This window comes from Typha angustifolia, chromosome 13 (assembly GCF_048772165.1).
Source record: "Typha angustifolia cultivar Huaian chromosome 13, ASM4877216v1, whole genome shotgun sequence".
Lineage (NCBI taxonomy): Eukaryota > Viridiplantae > Streptophyta > Magnoliopsida > Poales > Typhaceae > Typha > Typha angustifolia.
This window is the reverse complement of record NC_133251.1, coordinates 6,492,433-6,509,083: the sequence shown is the minus strand read 5'-3', so window position 1 is coordinate 6,509,083 and position 16,651 is coordinate 6,492,433. Positions and strand designations below refer to the sequence as shown.

At 35.7% G+C, this 16,651-nt stretch overlaps 2 protein-coding genes across 2 annotated transcripts; both read left to right on the top strand.

The window, feature by feature from the left end:
* Nucleotides 1-214: 214 nt before the first annotated feature.
* LOC140772878 (pentatricopeptide repeat-containing protein At4g35130, chloroplastic-like) lies at nucleotides 215-2,221 on the top strand. The gene has a single exon (XM_073115113.1). The coding sequence runs from the start codon at nucleotides 215-217 to the stop codon at nucleotides 2,219-2,221; it is 2,007 nt and encodes a 668-aa protein (XP_072971214.1).
* A 5,091-nt stretch (nucleotides 2,222-7,312) lies between these two features.
* On the top strand, nucleotides 7,313-8,699 carry LOC140774945 (WRKY transcription factor WRKY51-like). The gene is made up of 3 exons (XM_073118139.1): nucleotides 7,313-8,027; nucleotides 8,157-8,282; nucleotides 8,379-8,699. Exons 1-3 carry the CDS (start codon nucleotides 7,396-7,398, stop codon nucleotides 8,539-8,541), a joined length of 921 nt encoding a protein of 306 aa, XP_072974240.1. The 5' UTR covers nucleotides 7,313-7,395; the 3' UTR covers nucleotides 8,542-8,699.
* The last annotated feature ends 7,952 nt before the right edge of the window (nucleotides 8,700-16,651 follow it).

Sequence of the window (16,651 nt, the reverse complement as noted above, 5' to 3'; positions counted from 1 at the left end):
AGTATAATAGTTTATGATATAAATCGCCACCTAAAATACCATCAAAATAGCTTAATTTAATAATAAAATTACTAAATTATAGGGGGTTATTTGCAAATTTTCGTACGAGTCACTGGAGTTCGCCGTGTTCGAATAATGTCATCCGCTATCCATGTCTAAGTTATGATGGGATTAAATCCCACTCTCTTAGAAGTTAGAATTAATCTCCTCGTCGATGTTACATCGATCCAAATCCCACACAACTTTCGTAAAGCTCGAAGCTTTTCTTATCGGCACCAGGCTTTTCTCACCACCCGTCACTCCAAAACCCACTCCCTCCTCTTCTCATCTCCCTTGTAATCTTAACAAGGCCAGCATTCACCAATGGAATTCGATCCTAAAAGATCACGTCGATTCCGGGCTCTTCGACGAAGCTCTCTCCATCTTCTCCTCCCTCCGGAGCTCAGGTGCTCGACCTGACCATCTCACGCTTCCCCTCGTAAACCGTGCTGTTTCGTCACTCACCCGGCGATTTGACGTTGGAGAAGCAGTCCACTGTCTTGGCATCCGGATGGGCTTCTGTAATGATGCATACTTTTGCAACACCATGATAGAGTTGCACGTTAGATATGGTTCTATCTGTTCCGCACGGCAAATGTTTGACGAAATGTGTGTGAGAGATGTGGTTTCATGGACTTCTATGATCTCAGGTTATGTTCAGATTGGAGACTGTCGGGAGGCATCTTGGTTGTTTCATGAGATGCGAATGGATGGTTGTGGGCCTAGCCCGGTGACACTGGCGATCGTTCTGAGAGCATGTCTTATTAAGAAAGACTCTGTTGGGGGAAGGCAATTGCATGGCTTTGCAGTCAAGAGTGGATTTGAAGGCCATGAACTCGTGGAAAATTCAATTTTGACTCTCCTTACCAAGGTAGGCATTTTACAAGAGGCAATGGAGTTCTTCAGTAGGATTCAGAAGAGAAGTGTTGTTTCATGGAACATTATGATTTCAGGGTACTCTTCTGTACCGGATATCTCCAAAGTAATTGATCTCTACGAGAAGATGAAGGTCGAAATGAATCCTAGTTTTGAGACTTTAACTTCAGTTCTCTCAGCTTTAACAAAGTGTCGGCATCTTCGGCAGGGCAAAAAGTTGCACTGTGTTGTAGTTAAAATAGGATTCATGGATGTAATTCTGCATGCTTCTCTTCTGGATCTTTATGCTAAATGTGGTGAATTGGCATCATCTGTTAGATTATTTGAAGAGTTCAATACCAAGTGCAGTACCACAAGGACAGTTATGATGTGGGGTTTTATTCAGAATGGACAGTTCAGAGAAGCAATTGATCTGTTTTGGAGAATGCAAAATGAAGGATTTGAACCCACTGCTCATTCACTACAAGGATTAGTTGTCACATATACACATTTGGGTGCTCTGCAGTTTGGCAAAGGAATTCATGGCTACATCATAAGGAGCAATTTTGTTGCAGACTCTAAATCATTGGAAACCTCCATCCTGAATATGTATGCTAATTGTGGGAGTATCGATTTGGCTCGAAGATGTTTTGATCGCATGGCTGACAAAGATATCATAGCATGGAGTTCAATGATTGATGGGTATGCAATTCATGGATATGGCATAGATGCTTTGGCATTATTTCACCAAATGCAAGAGGAAGGTATCAAACCGAACAGTGTAACCTTTCTAAATGCATTATCTGCTTGTAGTCACTCAGGACTTGTTAATGAAGCTCGCAAGTTGTTTGGTTGCATGATTGAAAAGTTTGGCATCATTCCTGAGCTAACTCACTATACTTGCATGGTGGATGTACTTGGCAGATCTGGGAATCTTGATGAAGCTCTCGGTATTATTAACAGTATGAATATTCAGCCAGATGGTAGGATTTGGGGTGCTCTGCTTGCCTCATGCAGGATACATTCAGATGTTAGAATCGCCATTTATGCAGCTCAAAAACTTCTCGACTTGGAACCGAATAATATTGGTTATCATGTTGTACTGAGTAATATCCAAGCTAGCAATGACAAATGGAATCAAGTAGAGAACATCAGAAAATTTATGAGAGAAAAAGAGTTCAGGAAGAAGCCAGCTTGGAGTTGCATTGAAGGAAAGCAGGGTCTTGATTTGTTTGTTGCTGGAGATAGATCACATCCTCTTGTGGGGGAAATTTATGAGGTCTTAGGATGCTTAGCAAAGCAGATTGAGGAAAATAGGGCCATGTAAAGTAGCTAATTCTTCATTTTTTTTATTTGTCTAAATGAAAAATAGACAAGTTATCATAATAAACAACTAATCAATTCACATTATGTCAAAACTTATGGGATTTAGACTTGGAAAGAGGTACACAATACTCACATTACCACTGTTATTATTGCTAATAGAACAGAATTTTACATTAGTGTGGAACTGAAATTAATTGAGAAAGAAAAAACTTGAGCTATATATTATGCAATCAAGAACACATAAGAGTCCCTATTATATTTTATTCTATATTCTATGTAAATCTAAACCTCATGTGATTCCAAACAAAATCTTCAAATCAAAACTGAAAATTGTTTTGAGCTTTTGACTATTTCAAAGTCTACCAACTATTTTTATCAAGTGTTTAATTCATCTTAAAATTTAAATACAAGACTACGTGAGTTGTTAAACCGCTGAGATTAAATTGCTGATTATTTTTATATAAGTAATTTTTCAGTTTAGCGAGTTTCAGATATAAATCATTAAATAGGGAAGTTTGTGAGAGGCTAATTTAGTGAAAGAACTCAAAACTTTGGACACCTTAATGTGGTGTAAGCAGAGCCCACATATTGAAGCATGCAAAAGCAAGCAAGCAAGCCAACTACTGGGCTCCCAAAGCCACATAAATAACTTGTAGTATATTATCTTATGCTATTTCTACACAAATTTTGTTACAAATTCTTCAATAATTTTCAAACTATTTATTAAACTACCATAACTTTTGGTAAGTAAATAACCATGCAAAGTATTTTAAGTAAATTGCTTTCACAAAGTGGCTCTCTCTATCAGCAATTTACTATTACTTTAAGATATCTTCTTCTAAGATATATTACAACCTAATTGCTTTTCGAGATAGTGATTTATTTGCGACTACTATAATACTTTGATAAATAATCTAAAATCTATAGTAAACTAGTAAATTTTTGATAAGAAATAACATATAGGTGAAAGACTATTAACACTGTTTTAGGTTGCAGTTGCCTCCAAACCGACATAAAGAAGCTTAACCTTCAATATCTTGATCCACAATTAGACACGAACCTTTCTTATCCTCTTATCCGTTATGGCATTGGACTCCAACACCAATAACTTATCCATGTTTACAAGCGAGTTGTCAACTCGAGGACAAGGAATTTGCTGGAATTCCACTTCACCTTTTGGACTGTTAATGGCGGCATATCCTCTTAGATTGTGGACTGCTATCCTCTTTGAATAAACGAGAAGTCATGCCGTGAGATGGGGGAGATGGAAGAGTAGAAGCAAGTGGAAAGAATTCTAGGGTCAAAAGGCTACTACTAAGAAAAGAAGATTGCAGTTGCTTGTCAACTAAGGTATAGACACCAGGTACCGTTTGAGGTGTATAATAGAAATATAGGACGATCAACAACGATATGGATTGGATCCTATGCCACTCCCACAATTCATGCATGTAAAACCTCATTAATTGCTAAATTGTCTGCTAAATCTATCACCTCAAATAATACTAGAGAATTTGTCATTTTTATGTCCAATAAGAATGCACCAGAATCCTCTTTGTTCAACCTAATTTGAGCCGTTTTCTCCTCCCGCAAATAAAGGTGGCGATCTTGGCCCGATCCGATAGCTTGACATGAACTTAAGGTTTTAAATATGTTTGAATTTTGTAGAATTGAATTTGCATTATAAATGAGTTGATATGTCTGACCTGATTATTCCGTAGTTTAACCCAAAATCAACTTATTTAAATCAAATAGATTTGGTTGTGCCAACTTGACACGAATCCAACCCGATCTTATCGAATTACTTATGTTGGTAACACTTTGATCAGATTGCCCTTTTACTCTAGTTCTGATATATCTAATACCAATTTTTTTTTTTCAAAACATGGGTAAGAAATGAGAATAGGGTTATATTCTTGTGCAGTGCAGAACTATATGCATACATATCTACACTGCATACTTGGAGGTCCATATTGTATACTAATAGGTCTGCATCACATACTTCCAAATTCTGAACTTTGAATAGGTCTGCATCACATACTTCCAAATTCTGAACTTTGAATATGGTATTTTAAATGAGTTTAGAAAAAATTGGTTGTAAATTGGCATCATTAATTTTGATTTTACATGAAAAATGGTCCTTAAACTAAAGGATTTTCTTTCTCACCTTCTTGGGTTTGATATCAAGAGTTAAAAAGTGGTATTCTAATTTCCATCTCCTACTCGGTTTTTAGTTTTTAAAGTTCGATTTATATTTTACTTTTTTAAACTTGGTAGGATTCAAATTTTCTAAATCAATTCTTCGAAATTGATTTTAGTTTTTAAAGTTCGATTTATATTTTATTTTTTCAAACTCGGTAAGATTTAATTTTTCTAAATCAATTCTTCAAAATTGATTAAATCTATTAGTATAGTATATGGACGAAGCAGATACAAACTCTAATGCAGGTGCTGCTAGAGGAGCAGGGTTACCCATCTTCTTACTAGATTTTCAAGAATCTGATTTTCTAACAATCCGATTTTCAAAAATCTTCTATCTAAGATTAAAGCTAGAGTTGACAATATCACTAAGTTTGGCATAAAACTTATAAAAAAACTCATTAATTTGACAATTGTAGTACTTTCATGTGGTCTCAAAAATATGATGTGAATCGGGTCAGATTGGGTCACATCAGGAGAACATTGGGCTCGATGTATTGAGCCAATTTATCTTTTAATTAATTCATACTTATGTAAGCTCTTAAGATAAGTTTAGTTAAATCATGTAAGCCACTAAGGTGAGTTTCCATGCTATATTTTTGATTTTCCTAATAAAGTTTTTAAATTTCTTAATAGGAAAAACCATAATAAGTTCAGAACCAGTGTTATTGTCAAGATCATAATCTTCCTTCTCTATAGATGATAAAGCATAAAAAATAAAAGACCAAGTCGATGTCAAAGTCAAAAGTTAAAATCAAATTTAATTTGGTTTAGAAAAACTAGAATATATTAGAAAACCAATTAAGGATCAAACTTTGAAAATCAAAATGGAGTAGGAGATGAAAATTTGAACACTACTTTAACTATGAAAACTAAACTCAAGTTAGTGAGAGAAAATTAGAGTAAGAGTAGAAGTTGGAAGGTTGAATATAAGTAGAAAAATTAAAACACGACAAACACACTACATGTTACTTTAACATCGAAAACCTCCCTCACGTAGAGGAAAAAATTACATATCCACTCAAATTGGATCAATCATATCATTCGTAGAAACATTAAAAACTTACAACCCCATAGATAGTTTGCCATCCAAGCATTGAAGTCTACTTTTTTTTGGTCGAAATTCGTCTCGATAAATTACTCAATAATTAAATTGTCTCACCATCTAGTTCATAGTACATCACTACATGCCTCAAACTCTTTATGTTGATTGCAAATATTAGTAATGATGACTTAAAATTCAACTCCTCTGATGCTCTTGATCAATCTCTAATGTAGAATTAATAATTCAAACATAAGTATAAAAGCTCTCCTCACAATAGATAGAAATTTTACGATGTGGGAGAACTAAAGAACTCTTCTAAGGTGAGACTAAAAATTTCTAGAGTTCTCATTTAAATTAATGATTCAGCATTTTGCTCTAAGCTCCTTAAATAGATATTAGGAACATCTAATATTCATGCTAAGATAAGCCACCATAGGAATATTCAAAATTGTTTCTAAATTTAGATCTTCTACTATAGTTCTACGCACTATTTGGATGACACTTATCCCATCTAGACGTCACTTTGTTAGTTCTCAAATGATGCATTCTTTTTAAGGGTATATATGCAAAAGGATCCTAGGTGTCGTTTGATTGTGAAATAACTTCTAAATTAGTTTATTGATGCTTATTCCTTAGTTTATACCAGTTTAGACTATTGCAATGTTTGGTTATAAATCGGTGTAATAATTATACTTGATGTGACATTAAAGGTAACGAGTATATAAAATTTTTTGGCAAATATTTTATGTTAGAACGTGCAAGGATTTCAACTCACTTGATGTAGAATTTGATCCAGAAAATAAAGTTTCAAGATCTCATTTGGATGGGTTTGAAAGTGCTCGATTGGCTAGAATGCATCATCAAGTATAATTATTACACTAATTTATAACCAAACATTGCAATAGTCTAAACCGGTATAAACTAAGGAATAAGCATAAGTAAACTAATTTAGAAGTTATTTCACAATCAAACGATACTTAGGTTCCTTTTGCATATATACTCTTAAAGATTCTTATTTACTTACATGCTCCTCCAAAGATGATATTTAGATATATACTTCTCAAAAACATATATTTCCTTAGATAGATATCCGCAAGATTACTTGTTAAGTCAAATCTCAATAATTTAGTAGAAAAGATAAAAGTATCATATGCTAAGAGAAATTTATAAAATCAAGAATAAAGAAATATTTATCTTTTTATGTATAAATTGTTTAAATTTAATGACTACTTAGCTTTAGGGCTATTCATATAAAAAATAAGTCCTTTTAGGGTATATATATATATATATATATAATTCATATATTTTGAGGCTTATACATGTAAATATCATCTTTGAGAAAGTATATAACAGTAAATAATGAATTTTTGAAGGATATGCATGCAAAAAATAAATAAATAAAAGAAGAAATATTAATAAAGAAATATTTTTCAGCCACATCCTTAGCCGGTACTCCAACAAAAGGAAAATCTAATTCCACTCTCCTAAGAATCCTATTAACATTAACTGCTGCCTCGATTACCCACAGATGCTTTTCCACGTGTCGCCCTCTGGCTTGCCCGAAGACATCGTGTTCCCTCCTTTATCAAATGATGCTCTGACTCCAGCTCAAGCGGTCAACTTTCCCATTCTCCCATCCAGCTGTCAATTTCCTCCCCCGCTTCCATGATCCGACGGCTGACGCGCCTCCACCGGCTCCTCCCGGTTCCTCTAGCCATTTATCCCAGTCAACAGTTTGAAACAACTTGCATCCGTCTGATTAAAAGTCTCCGTTGACTAGATCTACCGCTTACTCCGGTTGCTCTCTCCCCCCAAAATAACGTTGTTATAAAGCCCCCCCAATCTCCTTTCTTCTCATTCCCATTTCCGACCCTGATCTCTCCTCTCTTGCTGCTGTCCGTCAAATTTCGAGCGAGTGTGCTGATTGGCGAAGGATGACCGTCGATCTGATAGGGTACTCGAGGATGGACGACCAGATGGCGATCCAGGAGGCAGCGGCGGCGGGGCTCCGGGGAATGGAGCACTTCATCTTCCAGCTCTCACACCACCAACATCAACATCGCCAGAAGCCGGAGGAGTCTTCGGAGCTCGACTGCAGGGAGATCGCTGATCTGACTATCTCCAAGTTCAAGAAGGTCATCTCCATCCTCGACCGCACCGGCCACGCCCGCTTCCGCCGCGGCCCCACAAAAGCCCCCGCCGAAACCCTAACCCTAGCCCCGGTACCGCTCCAGACTCGACCGCCTCCGCCGCAGCAGCCGGCTGCTGCTAAAGCCCTAACCCTTGATTTCTCTAAGCCGACCATTTCGACACCGATCTCCTCGGCAACCTCGTCATTCCTTTCGTCAATCACCGGTGACGGAAGCGTCTCTAACGGAAAGACAGGGGTCTCGTCGTCGTCCCTCCTTTTCCCCGGACCCGGCGGCGCCGGCGCCACCTCCACTGGGAAGCCGCCGCTCGCATCGTTGTCCCTCCCCAAGAAGAGGTGCCACAGCCACGCGCACTCGGAGGACGCCACCGGCAAATACGCCATCAACGGCGGTCGCTGCCACTGCTCCAAGCGGAGGTAAACCCTCTCACCCCCCACACTACTCCGCGCACGTTAGCATGAACCGTGCCAAAACCTTTATCTTGCGCCACTGGGGCTTGATTCTTACCAAATATTTTCTGTTTCTTTTTGCGGGAAAAAAAGTAGGAAGTCGCGGGTGAAGAAGACGATCCGCGTGCCGGCGATAAGCTCGAAGATGGCCGACATCCCGGCGGACGAGTACTCATGGCGAAAATACGGGCAGAAGCCGATCAAGGGATCCCCTTACCCCCGGTAACTACGACCCCCCTTCTCTCTCTCCTCTCCCACATCCTTCGCCGTCTCATCTCCATCCAACGGCTCTGATCTTCTCTTTTTCTCCTTCTCCAGGGGCTACTACAAGTGCAGCAGCCTCCGCGGCTGCCCGGCTCGCAAACACGTGGAGAGGGCACCCGACGACCCCGCGATGCTCATCGTCACGTACGAGGGCGAGCACCGCCACACCCAGAACGCAGCTCTCCCAGCTTCCCACGACCCCACGATCCGATCCTGATCCTGATCATGATCAGATCCTCACCGTCCGTTTAAACCGTCCCCTTTTTTTTTTTTTTTTTTTAATTCTCTCTGTGCCTCGAAGGGCTTTTTTTTTGGAAATATGTATAAAGGAGTTTTTTTTTAGAAGAAATCGAGAAATTATATTTTTCTGTTCGACGAAGCGGATTTGATACCGTTTTGGCGTCCGCGGCCGTCAGAAAGTCCCGCGTGGGCCCCGCGTTTGTTGAAACTTGAAAGGTAAAACGTATCCGATGGAGAGGACGGTCAAAGGCGACAAGATAACGTTGCTGTCATCGTTGACTCGTGTCAGCCTTGATGAGAGGCGTTACGACTTTTCCCCTCCCCCCCTTTCTATCCTTTTCCACCTTTTGTTTGGTTCTTATCATTAATAGTAGTATGCGTCAGTTGGCACAACTAACGCCGTGAGGTCAAAACGGTACTTTCACTGCAGAGTGAGTACTGCGTAGTACACAGTGGTGGGGAGGGATGAGCAGTGGTAGTAATGGGGTAGTTTAGGGTTGGGTAATCGGGTAGGTTGGATGGGCAGAAGAGGTTTCATAATTATGGTATGGTGGGGTTAATGGAGGTAGGTCAACTGGTGCCATATCCTCCTTACTCAAGTGAAAAATTTAATGATACTTATTAATTTTTGGAGTAAAATCATTTTTAAACATCTAATTAGTTAATTAAGGCTGTCACAATATAATTAACCCTTAAAAACAAACCAGTTCGTACATATAAGTTGCAGTCTACCATCCTTGCTAGTAAAAGAGAAGGTATATATATATATATATAATCTGATGAACATTATATCAACCACCCTCTGATGAAAATTGTAAGTGCATCTGGGAGTATGCTATTGCTTGGAGATGCCGGAGCTATTCACATTTAATAATAAACCTAAGCTTGTTTGTTTTAGTGGTCACTTGCAAGGAAAGTGTTGATTCAAACCTGGAACTTGAGTATCAAGAAAAGAAATTGCATAGAAAATGGGAATGTCTTTGAGGGAGAATAAAATTAGTTCAGTTCTTGCAACAAAGAGTGCAGTTGAATCAAGCATGTCATAATGGGATTTGATTTGACTTCTTTGCCGTGAAGCTTCCTGTCACCCTTTGTCTTCTTCTTTTCTATGCTTTACAACTTGTCTTCAGGCTATTTGCGATCTATAATAGAACAGTAATATCTAAATATAAAATATCTCATTAAGGGCACTAAGTTTAGGCCCCCCCCCCCCCCCCTCTCACTGTTACTCAAGTGTCACTTGGAAATATCCTATTTCCTTTTTCTCCCTCTACAAATCCAAAAGGCAAAGCAAGTGGGCTTTGATATGTCTTCCACTGAAGGTTTTGACTTGAAGCATGGGCAATATCACATGACCACACTTGCAGTGTAGAAATAAAAGGCATCTTGTTCCCACAAATTGCCCAACTTGATCCAAGATTTATACAAATATAAAACTATATCTATTGGATTCCCTCAAGAGGTCCAATGTCCTTTTCTTGGATGGAGCCATAAATTAGTCTGCTGTGGGTGGAGGCTGACAACAATTATAGCCCTAATTAAAGTGAAGGTGGTGGGGTGGGAGAAGCCATTTCCCACTTTGCATCTTCTTTAGTGGAAGGACAAATGAAATATTAATGGCATCTATACCTCCATCAATTAAAGCAGTCTCCAATTCAGATGTGGTGGTGACCTCAAAGGATTAGATTATACAAGAAAGAAAAAGAAAAGAAAAAGAAAAATGGGTTTGACGTATAATTAAGAAATTTCACATCCGGAGATAGGGATTTAATAATTAACCAATAAGTTAGGGTTTCTGTTGTTAATATTAACTCCATGAATTATTATTAAAAGATTCGACGGGAGATCTAACATAGTACTAGAGGGCAATCATTGTAGTCGATGTTTACTAGATCTTTCATCTAAGTCGTAGATTGGGTTTGTCTATTGAATTTGCTTAGCGTATGATTAGTCTACGAGCTTATAATCTCTAAAGTACTAGAGCTTGTCATAGGCAACAATATCGATAAAATGATATACATAATCAGGAGTTAGAGCTTAATTAAAAATGATGATATTAATCCAATGGATTAGCAATTAATTTGTCGGATTAGCAGGCGGCGGAAGCAACCAAGAGTCCATGCTTTAGGAATTATATTTCCTTCAAGAAGAAGGAAGTGCTGCTTATATATAAACACCCTTAAAGCAATGACTTGTAAGACTATGCCAAAGTATTGCCTTTGACTTGAACTATGGAAAGGATGACAAATACCTCAACAACAGAGAAGAATGTATTAACCTTTCCTTTAGGGTATGGCATGCAACAAAATTCCAAGCCCTCTCTCTCTATCATCTAAATAATTGTAGCTTAAAGTCAAGATATTAAGGCTTGACAAAAGAGCCAAATTACGTGTGCTCATGGGATACTTCATATTAAGCGACACGCCAACGAGTCAACCCTCATTATCATGTTAAATGCTTTTTTTATGTTTTTCTAGGAGGTAAAGGTTAAACTCTAAGCCCTAAACTAAACTTGGATGCTATAAATTGAATATTAATTATGCATGTTTACTAATTAAATATAAACTATGTGTATTTTATTATAATAAAATATATATCGACGGTCGAAAAATATAAGCACTCAATTTTATATATTTAAATTTAAAAATTAAATATAATTAAATTACAAAATCAACGATGCATTTTATATAAACTATATATATATATATATATACTAATTGACTATTTAAAGACAAATCTTTGGTGGATTTGGAGAAGAATGGAGTATTGACTTTTTCACCGGCCAACCATTTATTGGGTCCAAATGCTTGATTCCAAAATAAATGGACGTCATTCCTTTGACATTATCAACCCTGCAAGAAGACTTGAAAGCTTTGTTTCTATAATTTTAAAGCAAATGGTCAATAGGATTATATACTGAAAATGATTTCAAATAGGAGATCAAACATAGTATTCTCAAACATTACAAAGTATTTGGATTTTGAAATGTAGAAGGTGTTTGAAGTAGGTCTGATCTTGACTCATGGACCACTAACAGTTAACTAGAATTGGTAGTTGAATGTACAACTAACTTTCTAGATAATTGCTTTCAGGCTTTGGACTTTTTGACCCAATTGAAGATACCCATCTTTGAGTCATCTTAAAGCTAGTATTCTATTATAACAGAGAGAGAGAGAGAGAGAGAGAGAGAGAGAGAGAGAGAGAGAGAGAGAGAGAGAGAGAGAGAGATTATATAACTTAGGACAATTGAGTCAGCCTTCCTATAAAATAAACAAATAACTATACTCTCTCTAGTAGAAAATTCATCAAATATTAATCTCAAAACATCTCTGCATTTAGTTTCATATTCCAGGTACACCGAATATGAGTTGAGATTTACCTATCTATCTTGATTTTTAAATTAGTATCTGTATTTAAATAGTGAATGCAACTATTTATATAGGTTAAAAAATAGCATTTGAGTACAAAATTTAATTATGTTTACTATTTTAATTAATATCCTTATAAAATGTAACTAAGTTCACTGTCCTGATTATTATTTGTATAAAATGAAATTAGTAGATATGATAACTAAGTTTACTGCCAGTTTAATATTTGTATTTAATAGTATGGAAATAGAATTCTATGTTGCTAATATCAGGTTTGCCGATTTGGGTTGTTGTCTTAAGTTGAAAAATAAATAAGAAATAATATGGAAGTGTGTATTATTTTTAATTCTCTCCCATTGTTATAAAATAAAACCCGAAATTAATATAGCAGCCGCATATGTTTGTGCAGATAGAATGAGTTTAAAACAATCAAAATTTAATAACCTAGCTATAATCAAAGAGAAATAAATTATGTGAAACCCTCTAACATGAGGTAAAACTCACTGGATCACTTTATTAAATCACAACTAAGAAAAACAATCAAATAAGAGGACTAATACTTCACACGAGAAGAAGAACAATTTCATTAGAGATGTTTAATTTCACAAAATATTTCCCCCTTTTAAGAATGGCATACACAAAATCTTCTTTTCCTTCCTTCAGATAAATTCCACAAACTCTCTAAGAAATCATTCTCTTTCTCATTTAAAAGTTAGTCTTTTTTTTCACTAATCTAACTTCATTATAATAAATCCTAGCCTTCTCTTTATTTCTCTGCTTTTTCTCTTTCACTTAAGTGGGTGGATCCCACTCTCACATAATGTGGAATGCTCAAATCCAACAAAATCTCTTCCTCCCACTTTATGTGGGGGCTCTATTAAACCTGTCTTGATCATGCAAACTTTATACTTTTATTTTTTATCATTATATTTGACTCGTTGTCGGGCGTACGGATTTTCTCATAATATAATAATTTTCCTTTATGACATACCAGTTTTAATAATACCTCAATACAAGTTACAAGGTCTATCATGGTGCTTGAAATTTTTCCTCTAACTTTATAAATGAAATAAGCGAGTTTAGGATTTGATCGTCGAGATAATCATACTGCTTTACATGCCATCGGTGAAAAACTAAAGCAAGTAAGAAGAGAAATTTAGTTTTCACATGAAATATATTCATATATATATATATATATATATATATATATATATATATATATATATATATGTGTGTATATGAATATATCTACCAACTTGTCAAGAGCGATAAGGATCTACACATGAATGCCCTTGACTGTGGCCATCCTTATTTATTCATTTTTTTACAAAATTAACTTAAAAAGCAGCTATATATATATATATATATTTCTAAAGAGTCCTCATTATGTTGAACTCCTCAAGTCAATATAATTTTATAATATCCGAGGCATATCATGCGATCTTCTCCTCTTTATCTCTTCAATAATATGAAATAGAATTCTAGGCTACTAATATGAGGTCTGTCAATTTTGATTAGATTGTCTTATGATAAAAATATTTATTTAAAGCAGTCATTCTATAGTGGATGGACTAATGAGATATTAGTGGCAACCTCCATCAATTAATCAATTAATGCAGTCTCCAATTCAGATGTGGTGACTTGAAGGATTAGATTATATATATATATATATATAAAGAAACTGGGTGTAGGGTTTTGGGTAGATCAGGAGTTGACATATAAGAAATTTCACATCTGGAGATAGGGCTACAGTAATTAATTAAGAAGCTAGTTAGGGTTGCTGTTGTTGATATTAACTCCACTATAAGAAATCCTATGGTCAGGTCTTACTGAGACCCATGATGAAGATCCCAGGTTTGAATCCACTGTGAATGTTAGGGTTAATATTTAATATATTTTTCACCTAAGCACTATATACACACAGATTGGATTCCTCGTGATCCTTTTTTCAGAAGAGTTAATCTAATTATCCTGTTTAGTTTATAATTAATTTACGAGATCGTAATCTCGAAGGTATTAAAGTTAGTTTTGTAAATGACATTAAACCAACTTCAAATTATTTTTATATTCCTTTTGCTATCCATAAGAGCGTCACTTAGTATGTATGCCAGAAACTGTGTGCTATGGAGGAGTTAGAGCTTAATTAAAAATTATGATATGTGGGGTAAGAAGAACATTAATTCAATGGATTTGCAATTAATTTGTCGGATTAGCAGGCAGAAGCAACCAAGAGTCCATGCTCTAGGAATATATTTCCTTCTGGAACAAGGAAGTGCTAACTTATTATAAAAACCCTAAGCAATGACTTGTAAGAGACTATGCCAAAGTATTGCCTTTGACTTGAACTATGGGAAGGATGACAAATACCTCAACAAGAGAGAAGAATGAATGTATCAACCTTTCCTTTAGGGTATGGCGTGCAACAAAATTCCATCGCGTCTAAATAATTGTAGCTTAAAGTCAAGATTCTAAGGCTTGTCAAAGGAGACGAGTTACGTGTGCTCATGGGAAACTTTGTATTAAGCGACACGGTTGGTGAGTCCACGTACCAAAAGAGTCAACCCTCGTAACACGGTTAGGAACTATTAGACTATGCTCTAAGCCCTGAACTTAGATGCTGTAAACCCAAAACTTGAGTCCAGAGCTAGTCGTCCCTAAACTTTGTTAGGAACCCTAATTATGTTTAGTAACTGAATATAAATTACGTGTACTTTGTATGTATGTTATGTGCACTTTATTGTAATAAAATAGACAAATAATTTAATAAGAACTACTAATTTTACTCTCATAATTTGACGATCAAGATTAAATAATACTAAATGAAAATTCTATGGCAAACCTTAAAATAGTTGACCTTTGACAAATAAACTTGATAATAAATAATGAAAACTAAACCGTAAGCAATGCAAACAAGTACGATTTATGTGAAAAACTTCAAACTAGGGTAAATACTACGGATTCTTTTCGCTAGGATTAAATCAACCACTAATCAAAAGCAAGTACAAGAATCGCTTATAGATTATTCGCCGAAACACATAGTTATATCTAAAGATCTCTTGTCTGCTAGACCCTACAATGAGTTGCTTCTAGTAGTTAATTGCATCAATTTCTTTGATTGTTGAGATCGAACGAATTTTGTTTCAGTAACCCTTGAGATAAGTTGCACAATGTTGCAACGATCAAGAACAATCTTTGAACACTCAAAACCTGTAGCTTCTTGATCAATGAAGAACCTCCACTAAAATCTTTGCCAATGCTTCAATTCATGTCCATCAATCTCCTCTATCTTTTAGGATTTAAAGACTTATATAGGTTTCCAAAGATAGATGAAAACCTAGTTTAAGTTGGTTCAAAACTGATTAACTTTGTCGGGGCGTTTGAATGCACGAAGAGCCGTTCTAATGCACTTAGCAAAAATAGTCCAAACAACCAAGGTTGTTCGAACGCCCGCAAGGCCCATTCACACGCCTATTATTTTCTCTTCATTATCTGAACGAATTCTAACAATCTTAGAATCTTTTTCATTTTGAAGTCGCAAACACAAAGATTTAAAGACACCAAAAGTATAAGATTTTTTTTTTAAAGAAAGCGACCCAAGTCAATCTAAAAAGGTTATCTACCAAAAGAAAAATATATTAGTTCCCACCTATAATTTCAGTTTTAATTAGGCTAATAAAATTTATATGTAATAATTTCAGAGGTCTTTTGGTAGTGGAGTCAATCTTTTTATGTGAGGACTTGATATGTTTTCCTAATTGACATGGTCTACAAACTTCTTACTTTTTCACGTTTAGTTTCGGTATACCTCTTAGTCAACTTAGATAAATCATTAAAATTTATATGACCTAACCTTTAACGCCATAATTCAGAATCACCCAAAGATGCAGAATTGCATTTTATAAGAGTATTTAAACAAACACCATAGCAATTATCTATAGTCCTAACTCTATGAATCATAGTATTTCCCTTTTGATTGATAATCAAACACTGATTTTTTGAAAAACGCACTTCATGATAATCATCACACATTTGACTAATGCTTAAGAGATTTGTTTTTAAACTCTCAACATAAAGGACATTTTCTAACTTCAATAAACTAGGAGTGATCATAACACCTCGTCCTATGACCTTAGTAGTGCTACCATTAGCAAAAGTTACACTACTACCTTCAAAATTCTCAAGAGACTGAAATAAAAATTTATCGCCAAACATATGTTTAAAGCAATCACTATCTAAGTACCACATATAAGAATTCAAAGCTTTGAGAGCAATATAAACAACATAACACTTAAGATCATTTTTCTTAATTCACACTCAACTAGTTTTCATACTAACTTTAGAAAATATTCTTCAAAGCATAACAATTTAGTCTAATATGCCCTAAATAATGACAAATAGGTATGACATTAGGTTTTCTTACCTGACCGTCCTTTTTGTAATTTGAAGATACCTTTTTCTTATTTAATAAGGGTATATCTTTCATAACATTAGGATGTGATAGTACACTTAAACTCCCAAATACACTATTTTTGCTCGGATGTTCTTGAGTGCCTACAGAAATAAAAATGGTATTAGTTTAACTAGTATTTCCAGTATATCTGATACCATAATTTTCTTTTCCAGTAATTTGAGAATTCAAAATCTCGTCCAGCTTGGTTTTTTCTTTCAAAAGAGCAACTTTTTTAGTATGTCTTTTTGTTTTCAATTTAGACTTCTCAA

Coding starts and splice junctions, on each gene's coding strand:
- LOC140774945 (XM_073118139.1), top strand. CDS start 7,396: ATGACCGTCGATCTGATAGGGTACTCGAGGATGGACGACCAGATGGCG. Junction 8,028..8,156: donor TGCCACTGCTCCAAGCGGAG/GTAAACCCTCTC, acceptor GAAAAAAAGTAG/GAAGTCGCGGGTGAAGAAGA. Junction 8,283..8,378: donor AAGGGATCCCCTTACCCCCG/GTAACTACGACC, acceptor CTCCTTCTCCAG/GGGCTACTACAAGTGCAGCA.
- LOC140772878 (XM_073115113.1), top strand. CDS start 215: ATGTTACATCGATCCAAATCCCACACAACTTTCGTAAAGCTCGAAGCT.